The sequence below is a fragment of the Cloeon dipterum genome, chromosome 2 (assembly GCF_949628265.1).
Source record: "Cloeon dipterum chromosome 2, ieCloDipt1.1, whole genome shotgun sequence".
NCBI classification, from domain to species: Eukaryota; Metazoa; Arthropoda; class Insecta; order Ephemeroptera; family Baetidae; genus Cloeon; species Cloeon dipterum.
Genome location: NC_088787.1, coordinates 10,646,869 through 10,669,039, shown reverse-complemented (window position 1 = coordinate 10,669,039; position 22,171 = coordinate 10,646,869). Strand labels below are relative to the sequence as shown.

Sequence of the window (22,171 nt, the reverse complement as noted above, 5' to 3'; positions counted from 1 at the left end):
ATTGTGTCTTTTGGATCGTAAAAACAAACTCTCGACACTCGTATTAGAATCCAAAGAGAGCTTTTTGTTTCCAACATTCAGACGCCATCTTGCATCTGCGCAATGTGAACCAATTTTGTCGCACATCTGGACCCCGCTGTTTTGCACCATAAACAATTTTCCCAAAAAATTGTCTAAAAATCCTCGGAGTTTCCCAAAACTTAATGCCTAGTGTGTGGCTTTTGATAACTTTTCAAACGGAAAAATATACGTCAAGGTGCTTTGGCTTTGCTGAAAACCCATTTTTTGGTGAGGGCAGCAGTTGTATCCGTCAGAAAGGATAATTGGATTTTTCCCTGCAAATTTTTTTGCGAGAAAGTAGGTTTGAATAAAGAATGGAATTTTAGGCTCTGTGAATTTTTGTGAGGGAGAGTTATATCACAGGGAGGCCAAGTGGCTTTCACAAGATTTATTCACTTGCTCTCGCTCTTCTTGATTATGTTATGCAAAGGGTAGAGTGGCATGAATTTTGCTTTGAAGGTACAGTACTGCTTATGAGGTATGCGCACCTAACTGCGAGGGATTTAATTTTTCTCTTCAAATTTCACTCGCAGACACCCATATTTAGTCGATTCTTCACTGAGCAAAGCAGTTTCGTGATTTATTAATTTTTTAGACTCCCTACCGCAGCTATATTTTTCTTTTTTCTATTTTTATAAATAATTTACTGACGCACATGACATGATGTGGAGATCCACAGGCCAACAACTAAGACCATTTGGCTTCAGGAAGTGGTTCATTGAGTCTATTTTTGGGGAATTTAGCTGTTAGTTTATCTATACAATGTGAAATTATCGAATCAGGACCAATAAGTGATTAAATTTTAGAATTTCTCTAAAATTAATTGACTTATTAATAATTTTACGCTTCATTTCGATTCCTCTCGGTACGATCTATCCAATGCTGTGTGAATTAGGAGGAAAGTTTCCTTCTGAAGAAAAAAATAGTGATTTTCAATATGGATAAAATGCTCAACCACTTGGTTAGCATGCAAACTTCGGGGCAAACTTTTACGGTAATTTAACCGGCACTCTGGACAAGTTTGAGCTCTTTCCAATTTTTTTTTTAAGTGTTTTAACCATTGTAGCACACATGTCATGCACGACAGAGACGAGTCAGTTTAAAAATAAACAAAAGAAAAACAAAAATCCGCATTAACGAAGGGCAGGATAAAACGCAGCTGTTGCTCTTTGACAAAACACGATGATAATAATTATTCAAAGTACGTGACGTTCACCGCAAAAATAAATGCCGAGAGTGTAGTGTAAATAATAAAGTGAAATGTGCGAGTTGTGCGCGTATGGAAGCTGGCTCAAAACGTTGGTCGTGATTAATGAATTTGCGACAAAAGCTCGCTGGTCTGACGCGAGGGCGAAATGATAATCAGCTCTCAAAGGCAAAAAGCAGCGGGCGCGCCTCTCGAATAAAAGAGTTCGTTTCGAGTGTACGTATTTATTCAACGGGTTCCCTTATTATGCAAGCTCCGCGAACGCCGCCGCCGTTGCTGCTGCCGCGCACGTCGCTTTTTAATGGGCCCAAGTCTCCCCTCTCACTCAGTGTCGTGCTTATAAGCACGTGAAATAATATTTTGCCCACTCTGAATATGGCACAATTTTTGAAAAGTCAGTCAGTCAGCCAGTCGCTTGCCAACTGCCAGCAGCGGCGGCCTAATTAGCGATGTGTTTGAAGCGCACGAAGCTGCCGCGGGGTCGCCCAACTTGACTCGAAATTAAAATGTGTCAACCTTTCCCCTTAACTGTCTGATTAATTATTAAGAAAAAAAGCTTACAATTAGGTACTAATTTTGAAAGGTTCATGTCATTTAGGCAGGAAGTGATTCTTTTTAATTTAATTTTACTTTGGAATATAAAAATATTTTGTAATGGTGAAAAACATGAATTTTGACTTCAAGTTCTTCATGTTTAGAGTGAGTTAAATTAAGCCCAAAAACCAACCTTGGAGGCAGGATTTCCAACCCTCAACTAACTGAAAAATCTTTAATATTCATGCTCGAAATCTGGGAAAATTTCAAGTTAAACCTTCTTTTTTCGGGTGCAAAACCCACGTTATTTCAATTTGGGCCCAAAATATCTCGAAAAAAGATTAAAAAAACCGTGTAAACATTTTTAGATATGTTATTCACCATTAAAGACCGTTGTTGACGAAGTTTCTGAGCACACCAATCGATTCTTGAGGGTCCAATTAGGCAAATTGGATATTTTTTCAGACCAAAAAGTCCAGCGCGACGTGCGTAGCACAAAATAGAACTTTTTTCCCGCCAAAACGATATAAAAGCGAGCAGTGCGCATGCGTCAGAGCTGGTTAGACCGCCTGTACGAATGATTTCTTTGTCAGATCCAGCAAGCTCTGACGCATACGCACTTCTAGCAGATAGGCTCATATTGTTTTGGCGGTAAAAAAAGTTATATTAAATTTGTGCTTCGCAAATAGGTTGGAAAAAATATCCACTTTGCCTAATTGGACCCTCAAGAATCGATTGGTGTGCTCAGAAACTTCGTCAAAGACGGTCTTTAAATGGGGCGTATTTTGGCATGTAAAAAATTTGTCCTTTGATATGTGGTGAATTTCTTGAACTTAATAATCACGTTTAATGACCTTGAATTTTGACCTCATGGTTCGTCAATGATCAATATTGAATTGTTTGGCGATTCATAAACAAAATTTTCCTCACCATTAACTTCAATTTATCAAGTTACAACCGTTTGAAAAACTAGATTTGAAAAAAAAAAATCCTTTTAGTTTCAAAATTTAAGTTTATTATGGGCTGACAGGGCAACTCTGCCCCAAATCAGCACACATCCATAAAGTAATGATACAATTATGTAGGATCAACATTTGGAAGGAAGTAATAATTAATGGTAGCTTGAGAATATTGCTTCTTCAATTTTCTTCTTAAATGCACTTGAATTCTCGTTCATACACAAATTTGGTGAAAGACTATTCCAATGACGATAGCACTGCACTTGGAAGCACTGTTCAGGCACAGTAACATTTACACGCGGAGCCAGAAGCCTCAATCGATGAGCTCTGGACCTGCCTATCAAGTCAACATCGCGCATGGGGGTAACATAACATTTTAAATATTCAGGGCAATTATTGTACAAAATCTTATGTGTTTGTGTTAATACATGCAATTGACGTCTGTCTGTAATCTTTAAGATACGACACTTTTTATACAAAGATGACAAGTTTTGCGCGCGTTTGACGTCAAATATATACCTCATGAGGTTGTTCTGTAAAACTTGCAGCTTATTCAGTTGCTCCGCGCTAAGGTTACAGAACACGATATCACCATAATCAAAATGGGGTAGCATTAGAGTTTTTACTAGTTTAATTCTTATTTTCTCCTTTTAGCCCCTGTAAAGCAAGCAATTTTGGTATTTTGGCCTATTATTTTAGGGTTCAGCATTGGTCAAAAATTCTAAAGACCCTTGCCAAGAATGAAATCAAATAAATACTGATAGATTTGCATTAATTGTAAAAAGTTAAGATGAATTCTGAAATTCAGCTCTTCTTATAATTCTGAAACATTTTCGGATCAAACGCAGCTTTCCCCTTAACCGATTTGCCCGCGAAGTGTAGTGAGCCGCGCGTGAGTGTGCCAAGTCCCATTTATTTCATATTTAGCTCAGCAGCGTGAGAGGCTGTTTACACGTCCATTTAATTAAGCGCACGTACACGTCTTTTCTCTCTCTCTCTCCTTCCTCCTTGGTTCCGAGGCAAAAGTGCGAGGCGTTCGCGTCCTCGAGCCCGGCGGCTGCGGCGGCTCGTCATTCCAACTGGCGTGTGGAAAATCGTTACGATTCTCCGACGACGAACGAACGAAAAGCGCGTCGACCCAGTGCTGCAACCACCACTAATTGAGATTTATGATAATGAGAGTGAGTGCGTGCCTCATAAAAATATACATATATGTACGCATAGGCTGTTGTGTGGCAGCAGTGCGTCGGAGAAAAAGCACACGCCGCCCTCCAGGGCAGGGGGTGTCTCCTGCTGCATTATCCGGGCCAGAAAGTGATCATTAGAGCCGCTTTTACGCCAGGTTATTGCGTGTCTATGTGCTTTTCATTCACGCGCAGCTTTTGTGTTTTGCTGTCCAAAAACGCCTGAATTGTGGTGTATGCTATTTGTAACTGTGACTCGCGTAAAAAGGCTGCGTGTTTTATGGGCTTTTCTAACTAGTTGCACAGCTGAAAGTCATTTATTATCACCTGCTGTGCTTAGGATGAGATTCCACTTATTTGAAACTAAGCTTGAATTTATTCAATATTGCACAGTTGCGGACGAAACTTAAAAAATAGTTTGCTACATGAAAACCATCGCACGGTCTACAGAAAAATTGAGCAAAATCCGTTATATCTATGCACGAAATACTCTCTAAAAATAAAGAAAGATGAGCTAAATTTTTCCCAAGCTGCCGTTAAAATTTGTGAGAAAACCAGTTGCAAAGTTTGCATGCGAATCAATTGGTAGCACTGTCTTCCCATTGAAAATCAGGATTTATTTCACGAAGAGGGAAATTTATCTCACGATTCGCAAACCGTTTGGATAGATCGCAACGAGAGGAATCGAAATCAAGCAAAAAACCATTGACAAACAGTTTGATTCTTAAAGTGGAATGATACTGGGTAACAATTGAAAATTATTCGAATTGTTGCATGCCTTAAACAATTGACCGATAAACAATTGGTTCAACAATTTGCAATAATAAAAAACGGCCTTTCTTACAGCAAAAATTCAAATTTTGCCAATTTTTTCCAAAATTTACAGTGCTTGAACATATTTTCTTGGCATATTCCGATTCCTCTCGCCGAGATCTGTCCAACGGTGTATGCCACTTATTGGGGAAACTCTTGGTTTTTCAATTAAATCGGATTTCAAGTAACTATTACCATTTGAAAAGCACGCTAACTTTCCAGCCATTTTTCTCAAAACATTAGAGTGCTTCTTAGGTCAATTTTGACTTTAACTGAATCCTAAGGGACGAGTTTATGCATTCGCAAAAAGCATTTTCCAGGCTTTTGCAGTATCATTCCTCTTTAAAAAAATTTACAAAATCTGGACTTAAACAGTCACTTGGTCCTGATTTCATTATTGTGCATTGAAGCAGATAAACTGTTGCTAAATTCCACGAAGAATAGTCTTAATGAACCACTTGCTATAGGCTACACAATGCTTAATGTTTTTTTATTGTTGGTCTGTAAAGCTCTACTTTTAAAGGGAGGCAGTCAACTCATCTGACTTACTTTGTCTAAATTTATTTTCACAAGTCAGAGTAGGAGCGGAGAGCTAACAAATTTTTAGTTTCATTAGGATTCTATGCAATTCTGTTTGTTTTAAGCATTTATTTTATGAAAACAAAATCAGTAATTTGAGCATTCCTCTCCAGTTCACCAGGAGAGGTCGAGACAAGCCAATTGATACACAGTTCATATTTTTACAGTCAGATCCCGAGATTTGGCGTTTAAATATAAATCATTTTCCAGATTTCTAGTCAAATTTCTCGGAAAGGATAGAAATCTGATCAAGTTTTGCACTTATGAAAATTTCACACACGTTTAAAATGACTTGAAAGTGATTTTAGATTTTTTTAAAAGTGCGCCAGGCTCAGTCTTGGTTCTTTCCATTCATTGAAATTTAATAGTACTTTAAACCCTAACCTTGATGCTTAAACTTCGCAAAATTTTAAACTTTTACCACGTAAAAGCATTAGTGCGGTCCAGAAAAACCATTTAAACAGTAAAAATGGCAATAGAAATTATGTCAATTTGAGCAAAGAAAAATTGCGAATATTAATTTTACTAATGGTTTAACTTGAATTTAAAATGAACTTATTTTAGTTTAATTAAAAATTGTTTTATTAAATATTTTTTAAAGCAATTTTCAAGTTATTTGTTTTTTATTTATTAATTATTTAAGTTTTTGCTATGAAAGGTCAATATATTTTACTTGACATTAATTAGTTTAAAATTTTTTACAAAATATTAAATGAGATAATTTGATGTTTTATTTTGTATTAATTAATAAATATATCTAAGGCTCCATTCTATCATAATAGAGAGTAACCAATTCAAAGGAAACGTCTAACTTGGAAATTTAAGATTTTATCAAATTGTACAATTTTCAATTGAAATTCGTTGAATTGAAATCATCATTGCCAGAGATGTCTGGATCTGGAATCGCAGTTAAAATGTATGCGGCCGATTGTTGTGTGTATAGTACATATACATATGTATTATTATATGCATTGTTAGCGGGGCACAATGTGTGCTGCTGCGGCCGCGACGGACGGACGGAATGGCACGATTGCGGCGTGTCACTTGGTGCAGCAGGCCGCACGAGTAATTGATGGTGCATCTGTTGGCACACGCCGCGGCTGGCTGGCTGCTGCTGCTGCTGCTGCTGCACCCGCGATCGTTATGTTCGATGTCAAATTATCAGCGAAATGAGCGAATTTATTTCCGCTCATCCGCCACGCCTTTCGCTCCTCTGGATTTATCGCGTTCGTGCGCGCTGATGGCAAAAATAATGGGGCCGAAACGGCGTGTTGGATCTTCATTAATTTGCGCAGCCAATGTCGAATAAAGTGTTTGCGAAGGGAATTAAAAAAGATAACAGAAGAGGCAAGTTTGCATAAGGAATTCGGCCTCTGGCTTGTTTTGTATTCTCTCTCGTTTTTACATACGGCTTAAAACTGCGGTGCGTGTCGCTCTACGCAGTGGGCTGCTTAATTGAATTTATGTTAAGCCCGCTTATATATGTTTATTTTTTTATATTTCTACTCCTTGCTTGCTGCGGTCGGACATGAAAACCTTGTTTTCTGCTCACTTTATTGCCCTGGAAGGAAAGAATTGTTTTAAATTGTAATACTTTTACCATAATATGAATAGCATCTGCATCCCATTGTCAGAGTTTTAGTGACATTTTCACTCGTACTAACAAAAGGGATAGGATTAAAATTTAAAGAGGAATGATACTGGAAAAGCCTGGAAAATGCTTGTTGCCAATGCATAAACTCATCCCTTAGGATTCAGTTAAAGCCTAAGTTGACCTAAGGAGCGCTGTAATTTTTTGAGAAAATTGGCTGGAAAGTTACTGTGCTTTTCAAATGGTAATGGCTGTCTCCTTACTTGAAATCCGATTTAATTTGAAAACCAAGAGTTTCCCCAATAAGTGGCATACACCGTTGAACAGATCTCGACGAGAGGAATCAGAATATGCCAAGAAAATATGTTCGAGCACTGTAAATTAAGGAGAAAATTGGCAAAATTTGAATTTTTATTGAACGAACGTCTTTTTTTATTATTGCAAATTGTTGAACAAATTGTTTATCGGTCAATTGTTTAAGGCATCCGACAATTTAAATAATTTTCAATTGTTGCCCAGTATCATTCCACTTTAAATACCCACGTAGCAAAACAAACCTATAGTTTTCTGCCAAAAGAATCATTTTTTTAAGTTGAGCGACTATTTAAATTGTTGTCTACAGTAAGGGGTGTATCAAATTGTTAATGTGCAATAATGAAATTGGACCATAAAAATTCTGCCAATTTTCTCCCAAAATTGACAGCGTTTGCCTTTTTTCGGAAAATTCGGAAAATTCCGAATTTTCTCTTTAAAATCTATCAAATGCGGTGATTGAAACATTTTTGTGAAATGAAATAAGATTTCAAGTAGGGAGACAGCCCTCACCATTTGGAATTTGAAAAGCGTGCTAACTTTAAAAATAGAGGCGACCACTCGACGTTGTGTTCATATTGGGAGAATTAAAACGACGAATTCAATAGAACAACGAGGATGAAGTCTGTTTTAATTTATTCCCAGCATTTAAAAAGTTCATAGCTCGCTGTCCACCACCAAAGGGACCAGATATATTTCCGTCTCGACCCACAAAATTCTGCCAACGCGCGGGGCAACCACACGTAGATGTTGCGGGCGGCGGTGACAGTTTTCCCACCGCCGAACACCCGTTTCTTGGCTTTGGAATACCCAGCTCTATTTTGGCTTCAAATGAAATCTTATAAGGATCATTCTGAGCAATGAAAACGTGGATTTCCCGGGATTTTGCAGTACATATTTTGGATTTGTTTTTTTTTCTACCGTTGCGAAACTTACTTAAAAATTGATGGTCTTCAAAACAAACTATTTCTTACAGCACATCCAAAAACTGTAAATTTTTCCAACCAATTGGCAACTAAATTTGAGTGGTTTTCAATTGTTGTGTACCGTCTTCCTCCTTGAAATATTTTTTTTTTAATTAATCAAGTGTTCAACAGTCACAAAAACATTAATTGTTCGATAGGTCTCGTCAAGTTAATTCAAAATCTGCTGCGAAAAATGGTCAGTTAGTTTATGTTACACTGGCAAAATCGGAATTGTTACGTAGCTTGAGGTTCTCTTTAGATTTTTCTCTTTGGTGAGTCTAATTGTTAAAAAATAATTTCAAAACTCAGATTGCTTGAGCTAACAATGCTAGAACATTTCAATTATTGCTCATATTGTAAATCCTTTTTAAAACGTTCAAAACATTTTGTTATTTGAATCGTTTCAGAATTGAACTTCCCCTATTTAATCTGTTTTTACTTCTATTAAAATGAAGCTCCAACAGCTAAAAGGAATGATTTCAATTTACATTCATTTAACGGCCAATTGTAAATATACAAAAAAGTCAACTATCTTAATTTACTATTGCACATTATATTTTAATCCTTAAATATTTGTACAGGACGAAAAACAGCAATTATATCAGAGGTTTTTAGACCTGTCACGTGAACATTTTTTAGAGCCTGGACAGGTCAATTAATTGAAATTAAACACGCTTTCGCCATTACTTCCAGAGATCAATTATTGTTCATTCGACGACAAAATTAGCAGCAATCGCTTAATGGATTCCACGTACTCTGGTTTGCTTGCGGCCTGTTGGCTGTGTGCTGTGTTCTGGGACGCGGCCGACGAGCAAACCCAACAAGCAGAGAATTCCTCATTGATTTCCAATTTTGCTGCGGATGAATTTAACATGAGCAGGCTATAAAGTATGAATAAAAAATGAGCCGCGGCGGTGGCAGCGGCGGTTTGATTGTCCGCCCACGAAGCATCTGGCCAATTCCCTTCAGCCGCATTTAATTGGCTCAATTATTTTCTCGGTCGCAACTAGCGTGTACGCTCAAGATCGGCTCAATTTGCATGTTTTGCGTCTTGCTTCGGAGCAGGCAATTCGTTTGCAAATGAGAATTACTGGCGGCCTAATTAGTTTTAAATTATTGAATGTGCAGTGTGCAGCCAGCCAGCCAGCCAGCCGCCCGGCCGCTTACTTTTAATTGCAATTTGCAGCCGCCGGCAATTACCGACGACTAGCGCGAGAATTTCGCCACCGTTACTCATGCACACATTTCGCCCGCGCTTTACTTTACTCTCCTTTAAAAGCGCACGAGGCTGAATTTCCTTGAGTGAATAGGCCGCCGCCGCCGCCGCAACGAGGAATAATTCATTATTATGCAAATGTGATTAGCGTCACCTTTGTCCTGAAATATAAATTCAAGCTACTCTCGCGAGATAATTAGTCCTAAAATTTTTTTCGGAACCTCATTAAAAAGTAACTCCAATTCATTCATTTTATAACCCTGCACGTTAATAATTCCCGTCAGTAATAATTATTGCTAGCATGACTAGAGTGCGATCCTAAAGTTCACAGTTGGAAATCATTATCATAAATATTCTATAATAACGAAAAATATTCATTGTTACTAGTTATAATTTACTAGATACTAAAAAACTACTCAGGGTCGTCTTTATTTTGCCTTCTATTTCCGGCTATAAACTGCAGCCCTGTTACGTGGAAATAATTTATTCGGCTTTATAATTTCATTGAAAAAAGGCTGCCTTGTAGTCAATACAAAGATGACCATATTTTTTATGTTACGAATGAATCCTAGAGTTTTCCCACATAAATTCAACTTACAATTTATTATGGCATGTTAAGTTCAGCGGGGGGCCAGATGTGTGATAAAATTGGTTCCCACTGCGCAGATCAAAGATGGCGTACGAATGTGGGAAACAAAAAGCTCTCTTTGGCTTGCCGTACAAGTGTCAAGAGTTTGTTTTTACGATCCAAAAAACACAATTGGTACAAGTAATGTAAATTATACGTCACAATATTGACGAAAACTTGGTTCATTTCACGCATTTTTACGTGACCGTTTTTTCGCGCCATACTCCACCGGACGCCATATCTGCGCGTCGCACGAATCTGGCCTCTGCTGGAAATTCCCAAAAGTTTAGCGGCAACTATTTTGCGTGCTAAACACTTTGGTATACAATTTATGTTTAACGACATTAAATGCGGTTTATAAGCCTTTTTGGAAATTAAACAAGTCCAACCAAAACGAGTGCTTGAATCGAGGATATCCATCCCCAAGAAAAAAATCTAGTCCACACATCGACACAATATTACGAATTTTAGAGCAAATAAAAAAAGTTGTTAAAAAAGCATTTTCCTTGTTGATTGGCTACAAAAAACTTAACTACAGGAACAAAAACGCTTTTTAATCTGGCGTTTTGCTCTTTTTGTCAGGTGTATTTCCCGTTCAGTTTGAACAGCGTGCAATATTCGGGTACTTTGACCTGTTTTTACGGGTCTTTTTATTAGACGGAGGCGTATATAAGAAAGCTGTCAAGTTGGCAAATAATCGCGTGACCAACTAGAGACCTGATGCAGCCAGCACGCCTCTCGTCTCTGCATTAAAGCCGTAATGAGTTTAGAGATTTTACGGCCGGCCACTTTATATACGCCAATAACGGCCGAACCATTTTCCACTCCATTACACTTTGGGCCAAGCCGCCGCCGCCGCGTCTAATCAACTTTTTCCGGCTAATTGAATTCATCTTGGCCGTAATAATTGCCAGTCGTAAACAAGGTGGAAACTGTTTGAAAATAATTTATTGCGTCAAACTGTTGCTCAAATTCTAATTAAAAGCAGGCAGTCATTTTTAATCTCTTTTTTGCGCTTGTATTTTTCCTCACAATCAGCTGTGTCTGGGAAGGCTTGGGGCAACGTTGCTTCTGCATCCGAAATATTTTTCAAAACATAACCATCCCATGAGTCTCAATGAAATTGGGTAAAAAAATTTACTTCCCCTATATTGAAAGAGAGGCAGTGCAAATATTGTTGTTGGGCGTGTTTTTTGTTTTTATTGTGCTGATGTGGAACATGAGTTTGTTTTGATTCAATCGGGCCTGGGGAAATCCAGGGAGAATCCTCTATATTTTTATAATCCTCTCAGTTTTAGCTCCAAATTCTCTACAGGATTGAATTGAAATGAAATGAAATTCTTAGACGGTTAAAAAAGGAAGAACAATTGTTGTGGACACGTTTCAAGAAAAATTAACAAAATATACATGTAAAAAGTTTCATTTCTGGGAAAAAATGCAATATGTCTCAACTCCTTGTGGTTTACATTTGATTTCTCCTCTCAAGAAATATCGAATGAACTCCAAATTTATCATATTTTTGGCATCGGTCAAGGTCAAAGGTTATGGATCGTTTTCTAGTTTTGATACTTTAGAATTAAGTTGATAATTTTAAATCTAAAGAAACACTTTTAAGAAGTGTAACAGGCACGCGTGATTTTTCTAATATTTGCTTTTGCTATCGAGAATTTCCACTTTGAAACTCATAAACTCGAAATTTCGACTTTTGCAATAAAAGTCACCACCAAATCTCGATCTCTAACGAATTTAAACGTAAACAATGCTTGTCGTTTGAATTATCTTGACATTTCCTCATGACCCTTTAGTAAAAAAAGATAAAATTTTGATACACGCAATACTTTTTCGTTGTGATTTGTAAACCGAGTGGCAAGTAAACATGGTATAGGCGTGTTTCAATCGATATTAAAATCTGGACCATGTATTAAATTTCAGCTCATATTCACTCACATCTATAAAAGTTTTTACATTAATAAAAATTGGCTCTCAAGACATCCGAATATTCATATTTCATAATCAAATTCTCAGTGAAGTTTTTCTTTGCGCTCTTCTTCTTGTTCGTGGAGCTCCCTTGGGGCGAACAAGTTTAGCAATTTCCGCGATTTCAATATGCAGAGCGCGTCGTGCGATATTGCGCAGCGAAAAAGAACAAATCTGCGGCTCTTTCAGAGGTGCATCAAATCCTTTTCAATTTGTGCGGGTCATGAAAACGCGCTTGTGCACCACATTCGGAGCCGACTTATCTGCATTCTGGTGAGCTGCCGGCGCCGGCAAAAAGCCCAAAAAGCCAGCCATTGCCGCGCGCGATAAGACACGGCAGACGCCGACGTGATAACAATTGTTGCTCGCTTTTTCTTTCTCTCTCTCGCTGCGCGCGAAATAGGCGAGTGTGGGCTCCATATACGCACAGACACACTTATACATTTCGTGCCGGCGACTCGTTTAATTAAGTCCCACCTGGAAACCGATGCATAATCGAGATAAGCAACCCGTTTTACTGTTTGTTTGTTTGTTTGTTCGTCTGTGCATACGCCTCTCGGAAAGTTAATTTGCGCACTGTGCAAACATAGTGCGCGCGCGGTGACACTCGGCTCGGGTGTGGAAAAAAGAATAATAAAATTAGAGCCGCTGACGCTGATGAATAGAAAGCAAACACGATCCGTAATTGGCTTTGCACAAGGTCCAATTTCGAGAGTCACACCTCACTGAAGTTTGCACAATTGATGCCAGACAGTTAAAAACTTGAAAATAGAAAAAAGCATCACAGTTTTAAAGGGTCGCCAGAATTGAACGATGGAGGTCGTTTTTAATCATCAAATATTGTTTGGCTTACATTTCGGAAAACCAAATTATTAATTTAATGTAATTTTCAATCCACAAAATGACATCAATCGCCACCTTCAATTCAGGATGCCATTAAGAATAAAAAAATTTTTTTTGAAAATATTCTGAAGAAAATCACAAAATAATCTCTGTTGCAATTTCTTAAACTAAATCTTAAGGATTCTAAGCGTAAGTTAAACTATAGGCAATTCATCAGTTGTATAAACCCTTAGTATTTGAAGCCCCAACCGATGGCGCCACCGTATACTTTGGTAATAACTTTAGTTTTAAGGCACTTCCGCTGCGATTTCAGACTCAGTCCTACCTCTGTGGGTTCTTCACTTAATATGCTTTCTTTTGACGTGCTGAAAAGCAAAATCAGCTCAGCCAATCGCCGTAGAATCATGAAAAACAATTTTTTGAAATAAAGAATCTTTTCCGACGATTCTACGGCGAATGGCTGAGCTGATTTTGGTTTTCAGCATGTCAAAAGAAAGCATATTAAGTGAAGAATGCACAGTGGCAGGATTGAGTCTGAAATCGCAGCGGAAGTGCCTTAAAATGAAATTTATTACGAAAATATACGGTGGTGCCATCTGCTGGCGGCTTCGAACACTAAGGGGTCACACAAATGGTCAATAAGTTCTGTAAATTTTGAAAAAAAAAAATGGCGTTAAAGTTTTCGTATTTTTCAATTAATGGTTCATCCTACTATCTCTTTTACTTTTTATCACCAAGAGATTCCCTGAAAAAAACGGCATGCAGCGTTGGATAGCAATAATTATTCAGAAAAAGATTCAAATTATAAAAAGCCACAGTCACGTTGGCTCTGATGAGCAATTTAAGACGCTTGAACGATCTGTCTAATTAATTTTGACCTCCATTTATTTCATTCTTCTGGAAGAAACGTTTCCTACGGATTTTTATTTCCACTAGACATGCTCCACACATTTTAAATGATCTTCCCGTCTAAAACGTTCCCCTTCAAAAAACTTTCAACAGAGTGGCACATTTGGAATGAGATTGAACCGTTTTCCAATATAGCCAACCGATTTAGTTTTCGCCTGCTTTTTTACGCCATGATGGATAACTTACACTTTTTATGTTCAAATCAATCATATTATCACCAGTTGGGCCTCGAGAATTACACATGAGATGCGAACGTCACGCACACTATACGTGGCATGACATCCGAAGTTGATGTTAATCGCTGGGCTGCATAAAAATTGTCGTGTGCGCCGGCTGCCTGTCACAGTCACGAAACAGATCCGAATCAGTGGACAGGAAAAGCCCCCTCCCGCGGCGGGCAGCCAGCGCAGCGACAATTAAAGTAAAGGGTGAAATATTCCGGACGACAAGCACAGAAACAATTATTATTCGCCTGAAAGCTGGCCGATCCATTAATTAACATGAGTCATGATTAATTTATCGGACGGCTTACTCGCCCACTGCACAGCTGATTGCACGCGCGCCAATCGAGCACTCAGCATCCCAGACCGTTAAATTACATTCGAGGCTACAACGGAATTGTGGCAATTTCGGTTTGATTGCACGTGAAACAAACATTGTTTGTGGCTGACTGACTGATTTAGTGTTTTTGCTGAATTTGAATTATAAACCAGCGATGTAAATAAAAAGCGTCCAATCGTTTGTTTGATGTATTGTTACTATATACGTGGCTGTTTGTTTTTAATTAGTTCACAAAATTTAACATTTTAAATTGGGTGTTTTTGATGGAGAACTGTTTACTTCCATTTACAACAATACAGCCTCATCAGCAGCATAATATAAAATAAAAATCACAATGGTAAACTGCCTGAACTTTATCATGGTAAATTAAATATCACTTTTGACTATGTTTAAAAAACGCGGTTCACAAAATAAAAAATAAAACCAGGGTTGAGGATTGAAGACAGTCGGGGTACCGGTGAAACCTACATAGAAAAGAAATATTACATATTTAACATTTGATTTAACTATTCTAACAGTTTCTAGTTTTCTTTGAATTATTTAAATAAATAATTTTCGTCTTCATTCAAGTCAACACTCAATTTTGTTGGTTTTCTTCTCAGAACCAAATGGTTTAGCTCAATTTGGCCAGTTAATTCTGTGCTACAAAGACAATATTAAAAAGGAAATGTGTTTTAAATCTATTTTTGAGAAATAGAGTCAGTTGCTGACTTCTGAAGCTTTTGGGATCTAGGAAAATTCCAATTTGTATTTCATTTTCGTCAAAAAATGTTGAAAATCACTTATGAAACAATCTTAATCGTAAAGCACTTTTTTAGAAGCAAAAGGATCTGCAAAATCCCTGAAAGTATGGATATTTTCAGCGAGCCAAAACTATATAAATAAAATTGGTGTCTTTTTTGTCGAATACTATCTAAAATTTCCAATCCTAGATGATAAATGGTTGGATTTCCACAAAAAATCAATAACTTTAGAGCTGGAAACCTCGTTTAGAACTAATGCAGATATGCGTGAGGCTAAAATACTAGGAAAGAGAAAAATGGCTTTTAATTTGTGCCGTGCACTGTATCATTTCTAGAAATTTGTCCCAATTTAGTATTTTTACCCGGACCAAAAACATTCCAATTTATTCATCCTGCAGTTTATTAAATCTACCTTTTCCTTGTTTTACTCAGGATTGTAACTTTCGCTTCAATCCCCTTGGGTCATATTTTCACGTGGGAATAAACTGACGCACCCCACAGCAGACGAAAATTGTTATTAGCACCTTGTATAACTCATCTCCCTGCATAACAGAATTAATTACGTTGACGACGCGCCAGCAGCCCGCGGCTGCATGGCTGCCTGCCTGGAAATAATATTTGTCGCCGCGATAAAAGCAAATATAATGAAAGGCGAAACATCTCCTCAGCATCCGCGTGTGTGCGGGAGTGCTTGTTCGCGCTGATTTATACCGCGTATTTATCCAGCCGAGCGGCAGCGGCAATTCTCGGCGAAATATGGCTGCAGAATTGCCCCCGATCGGACTGATTTATGCTTCTCAAACAGTCTTATAGCCCCGCACGGGGTGTGCATGGAAATACAGATTGCATGAGCAAATGTGCTTTGCCAAGCGCAGACAAATTGCCCGCTGAGCCGCAATTGCGCCGGAGATGCACTTCTCATTCGTCTCTTTACTGTTGCAGGGTTGAAAAAAACCATGTCCATCTCCAACTTCCGGCGCAAGAAGCTGCTCTACGTGTTCAACGTCTTCTTTGGTGAGTGTCCAACTTTTGCCAGCTGTTAAACAACACCCACCACTTCTTGCAAAGTGAAAAGTCATTAGAGGCCGACTTGTCGGTGAGGGCGTGTCCCTTTGGGACATGTTTCGCCTGGCCGGCACCTGAATTAGGCACACACGATCACAAAGCAAGCAGCTCCTTCCCGCGCTGCAAAGTCAACAGCTTGAGTGAAAATACTGTTTCTCTTGAATGGAACTTGTTTAGTTTTGCGACCAGAATGGGGTGTGGACGTGGACCCAACAAGTTTGGCGAGAACTTTCGTAGGGAATGAGAACTTTAAATGTCAGGAGTCTATTTCAAAAGACTCACTCACTGTCTTACTGGAAAACCCCGGAAATTCCTTGCTGTCAAGACATAAACTAATCCCTGCGGATTCAATTAAAGCTAAAATTGACCTAGTTTCAACAGTAATTTATTTTTTAGAAAAGTATTAGCTGCAAAGTTAGCATGCTTTTCAAATGGCGAGGACTGTCTTACTTGAAACCTTATTTTATTAAAAAACAAAAAGTTTCTCAAAACATAATGATGGATTGTCGGATAGATCTTGAAATCTGCGAAGAAAATATTTAGAGAAAATAAGCAAAATTGTAATTTTAACTGTTGCAAGTTCCTCTTTTGATTATTTCATGTTTTAAAAAATGGTTACTCGACTACTATTCTTTATTTCTAGCGTTGACTGAATCTAATTTACCTGTGTTTGATTTAACTCTTCCGAAAAAGAGCATTATTAGTTATAAATTCATTAAAAAATCAAATTTACTGTTGTTGCAGAGTTGATTATCACTACAACGATTTTTTAAGTAGGGATTAGTGTGGGAGAACTTTCTTGCTTTGGAATCTAAATTGCCGGGCAGTGCGTGCTACTTGAAACCCGCGAAAATTAAAGCCGATTCTTAGGCTCAGGATAATTTTGGTGGTATACTGCTAGGACTTCTTGCCATTTCTAGAATTTTTATGTTTCAATTCTATGTATAGTACGTATTGATTAGCCAAGAATAAACAATAACATTTTTTTTTTAAAATTGACTGCGCAAATACTTTCAAATTTTTAGTACATTTAAAGCGATTTCTGTCAAAAATTGAGCATTAAATGTTAAAAAATCAAGGAAATTTAAAAATTTCATTAAATTTTCAAATCACAAGTCCAATTTATTTAAGGATTAGCTGGAAAATGAAAAGATTATCATTACACGAAGTAGCCCATCGACACCAATTAAATGCAAACCACTTCGCTTCTTGTTCGAAGCATAAAAGGTATGTATAAATAATAAATTTGTTCCCATTTGACCCACAGCAGTCTCGTTGCACAAACAGCCGTTTCATAATTGCTAAGCGGAGAGAATTAAACGTGCTAAAGTGGGTCAAATGAGATAGAGTATACAGAGCTACGAATTAATAAGATCGTTTTAAATGCAATATCACCGCGAATTCCACGCTTGTCGGGTCTGCATCTGCAGAATGCCCGCCGCTCCTTTGTTTCATAATTAATCTCGGTCGGGCGAGTAACGTTCGCTGCGCAACAAAAACGGAAATAAAAGTCTACTCGTCGCAGAGCGAGTTAATAGTAGTTTGGTATAAACAGCGACTTTCGCGTCACAAAGCGGCGCGCAATTACTCGCTCGTCGAGCGGCAGCCTCTTAAGACGGTGAACGGCGACGACGACGCTGGAGGAATTAGAGCTTCTTGCAACCTTTCTCGAGCTCGTGCTGACGGCCAGAATGACATTTGGCTCGAATTCAATTTCATGAATGAGCTCACAGAGCGGTGCATGCAACCTGCACGACGGACCGGTCCAGCGGGAAGTCTGCCTTCGCCTGCCTGTCCGTCCAGCCGCAGGGAGCGCCTGTTTTATCTGAAAAGAATTAGTTCAAAATGGTTGATTCAAAATTAAGACTTGTTAGTACGAGTAGGATTCACGCGATGGTCAGATATGGCATCTGGTTTTTAATGTCGGGAAAGTTTCAAACGTAAAATGAAATCCGCTTGGAAAATTTTCATGAAAATAATGAATATTTTTGTTGTTGTTTCTTTACTAACAGCTGATTAGCCCGGTAATTGGCGAATCGACCACTAGATGGCACATCAGGCTAATGTAAATGTAACAAAATACGCGGGAACGTAATCAAGTGCATTCAAACAAAAACTGAGCCAAACATTTCTTGCCAAATACTGATATGATAGACTGATTTTACTATTCCCTCTGTTATCAAATACAAAAAAATGCTTTATATTTTTGTTAAGTTCTGGATGTGGATGTATGGGGCACAGTTGCCCTGCTGATCCGTAATAAACCAAAATTTGAATCTAATTATTAGGTCACCACGCCTCTTTTTTAACGCTTCTGATTGGCCGCTGGACTGTCTCCCGATTGGCCACCATTATTTCGACGCCATATTGACTTCTGACCGGCGGGAACCAACACAGATCGCAATCTGGACCCCGGTGACGATTATAAACGGTTCCAATGGGTGGAAGTTGAGGATTTTTTTTTAATTTTTTAATAAGCTAGCCAAGACGAGTTCAAAAATATAATTTGCGTATGGAAGCTATGGAAGATCATAAAAAATTTAAAATTCGTGATCAATTCCTCCAGCGGGGGCCAGATTCATGCGACGCGCAGATATGGCGTCCGGTGGAGTATGGTGCGAAAAAACGGTCACGTGAAAATGCACGAAAATAATCAAGTTCTCATCAATATTTTGACATAATTTGCATTACTTGTACTGATTGTGTCTTTTGGATCGTAAAATAAAACTCTTGACACTCGTACGGCAATCCAAAGAGAGCTTTTTGTTTCCCACATTCAGATGACATCTTGGATCTGCGCAGTGCGAACCAATTTTATCGCACATCTGGACCCCGCTGATTTCCCCTACATCTTAAATTACAATTTCATACAAAACAAATTTCAGTCGTATCATTTTCACCCATTTTAGATGATTTCAGACAAATTCTTTTGGGGCAAAGTATATCACTCCCACCCGCAGACTGCGGCGTGCAGATGGAAATTGAAACTTGCCAGGCATAACGTTTGGCCTAATAACTTTCAATTGAGTGCCCTAGCTCTCTTTGAAGGCACAATTTCCTCACTCGAACTCGGCACGGCGGCCCGCAATAATAATAATAATTCTGCGGCCGGAGCTGCAGTTCCATCCGGGCCCACAATCAGCCGAGCAATCTCATTAGTCGGGTTCTAAACTGTTCCTTGATAAGCGGCGAAATCATGTCCTTCAAACAAACCCAAAGAGTCCTTTCTTGCGATGCACCCAATCAGCCTGATGAATGCGTTATACCTGCTCGTCGGAATAGTTTGATGCCGGGCCAACTTGCACGCGATGAAGATCGTAAGATTTGTCGACGGAGACGTTACCCTGAGAAATAATTTAGATTCGGGTGAGCTATATATTCACTGGGGTAATCTGTAACTTTATTTCCTGCGGCTCGTCGTGACTCAAATCTCGCCAGCAATGAAACGGAGCATTTTGATAAACGAACTTTGCGGCAGAAAGAGCCAAAATTAATGTCTCTCACTCAGCACCACACATTCAAAGGAGTTTAAATATTTTACTGGTGAATTATTTTTAAGGCCTCGACCCTTTTAGGATTCAGTTAAAGCCTAAATTGACCTAAGAATCACTGTAATTTTTTGAGAAAATTGGCTGGAAAGTTAGCGTGCTTTTCAAATGGTAATGGCTGTCTCGTTACTTGAAATCCGATTTAATTTCAAAACCAAGAGTTTCCCCAATAAGTGGCATACACCGTTGGACAGATCTCGACGAGAGGAATCGGAATATGCAAAGAAAATATGTTCGAGCACTGTAAATTTTGGAAAAAATCGGCAAAATTTGAATTTTTACTGTAGGAAGGTCCTTCTTTATTATTGCAAATTGTTGAACAAATTGTTTATCGATCAATTGTTTATGGCATCCAACAATTCAAATAATTTTCCAATTGTTGCCCTGCATCATTCCATTTTAATCCAGATTGTTCTGTTCATTTCGTTTGCTCTTATAATGTTAATTGTTACATTTTAAATTTGATATTGTTGTTAAGAATTTTACTCCGATTTCGATTTAAATTCTGTTCAAGGTCCTTGTGTTCTGTTTGTCCTAATCGACAAAAGTGACTTACTGATAAAAAGAAGAATTGTTCAAGACTCCGAGAGATTAATTTTCACCTTTTCCATAAAAGTCAATTTACACTTAAATATGTCCATCCCCTTAAATGTGAATCAGGGAAATACTGCCTCACATCAATCTCCATGGCCACCTTGGAGTCAAATATATCAAATTAAAATAAAGAAATTTCATTCAAAGCTCGATTTCGCATTCGAATTGCGTTTCCCAACCTTCATAATCAAAAGAACGAACCGTCTTTTCACTCGCACAAAGGCTCTTTCTCTTACTCTGTTCAAGGTTCCATGCAAGACCGATTGCGGTGACAATTAATGAATGTCCCCGCGCGTGTGGGTGCCTTTGTCGGCTCGCGTGTCGCGCGGCTCCAGGCAATGCATCACCCACCGCGGGTGGACACTGCGCGAATGTAATGATGAAAAATAAGCAGCGCGCGGTCCCCCGGCCGGGGCACACCCACAGCCGGGCGTGATAAATCTCGGGGCCCCTTAATCAGTTTAGCACGCGATTGTATCTCGACCTCCTTATACATATGCAATGCACACACGCGGCTCATTTCTCTCGCGATGCTATCTCGGCGGTGGCGGCGGCGGCTGCCGTGTTCTCTGCTCTGCACTCTCACACTCTGCCAAATGACGACCGACGGCCCTTGTAAAGCACGAGAGCAGCGGAACGTGCCCGCGGCCACCTGTCCGACAAATTATACACATCACACACACACACTTCCTCTAATTCGCACGCACGCGGCTCTTTTGCGGCCGACGTCACGCCTCGGATGCGCACTCACGTTTGTTTGCTTTTCGTGATTCTGACTATTGATTCCGCACCCGTGGATTTATGAAGCGTGGGGAAACGCGGGTTCCGCGGATTTATTGGATTTGAAATGTGCGTGCTCAGTGCTTTTTGTTAAAGCAATCAAAACAAACGCGATGGCGAGTTTAAGCTTTAAATGAGGGACTTTGTTTTAATATCGATTAAAAAAGGGTAAAATGCATGGACGTTGCTGGAGTGAAAACGTGATTTTGTAGAGTTTATTTTGAATCGGTACCTTTTTCATTTTTTATATTTTAAAAAAAGTAGGGACAAAACTTAATGAGATATGCATTTTATTAAAAGTTTCTCCATCGTGAAAATTTCTAGACACAGTTAGGGCATATTTGAGATATTAAAAAATGAAAATATAAACTAAAAGGTCACTCGGGTCACTCCATTTTTGAAAATTGCAACAAAATATGGTTGAAATTTAAAAGTTGTGAGTTGGAGAGATCTCTAGAATTGACATTTTTTAGTACAAAGTTAAATGTTCTAGCACCATTAGAACTCGAGATATTTTGTGAACGCCAAGTTCCGAGAAAGTTGCGTTAAATTTTCCGGCAAGCTTTGTAATTTGGACAACTCTAAAGCACGCTAACAGCATACCAAAAAATCAGAATAGTATACTCTAACAAAATTTTAAATATAGCAAAACCATTTCAAATCTCTCGTTTAAAACTTTTTCAGCCTCATTTTGTGTGTTTGGTGCTTCATTCGTTCTCCGGTTCTATTTTCTGGCTGAACTAGTTTGCTGAAAACAAATAGAGTGCTCCTCGCTGGTTGGTACAGAGTCCATAGAAAAGCAATCAACTCGATAAAAATCCAATTTAACTAGGCTTTGCAACTGCAGAGCATTAACAGAGCGAACAGGATCAAACTCATTGATTGATGAAGCGCCTGAGACAAAGATCGCTACAAAATGTCGATTAACAGAGACGACAGTTAAGAAATAGAGCGACTCTTTAGCTCCTCGGAAATAAATCACGGCTTTAATTGTATCAAGCAGAAAGTAGGTGATTCAGTCTGTTCGCTTGGCGACAAGACTTGTTTTTAATACAAAACGTGATTTAGATTTTTAATTAAAAAAAAAATATGAACGTTAAATT

At 38.6% G+C, this 22,171-nt stretch overlaps 1 protein-coding gene across 2 annotated transcripts in view; it reads left to right on the top strand.

Moving 5' to 3' along the window:
- The window catches only part of Scp2 (Sarcoplasmic calcium-binding protein 2), an 81,973-nt gene that overhangs the window by 11,043 nt on the left and 48,759 nt on the right, over positions 1–22,171 (top strand). For both annotated transcript variants that reach the window (XM_065478774.1, XM_065478773.1), the window contains exon 2: positions 16,024–16,095. In XM_065478774.1, coding sequence (XP_065334846.1) covers positions 16,038–16,095 — 58 coding nt within the window. In that variant the 5' untranslated portion in view covers positions 16,024–16,037. The remainder of the gene's footprint in view (positions 1–16,023; positions 16,096–22,171) is intronic.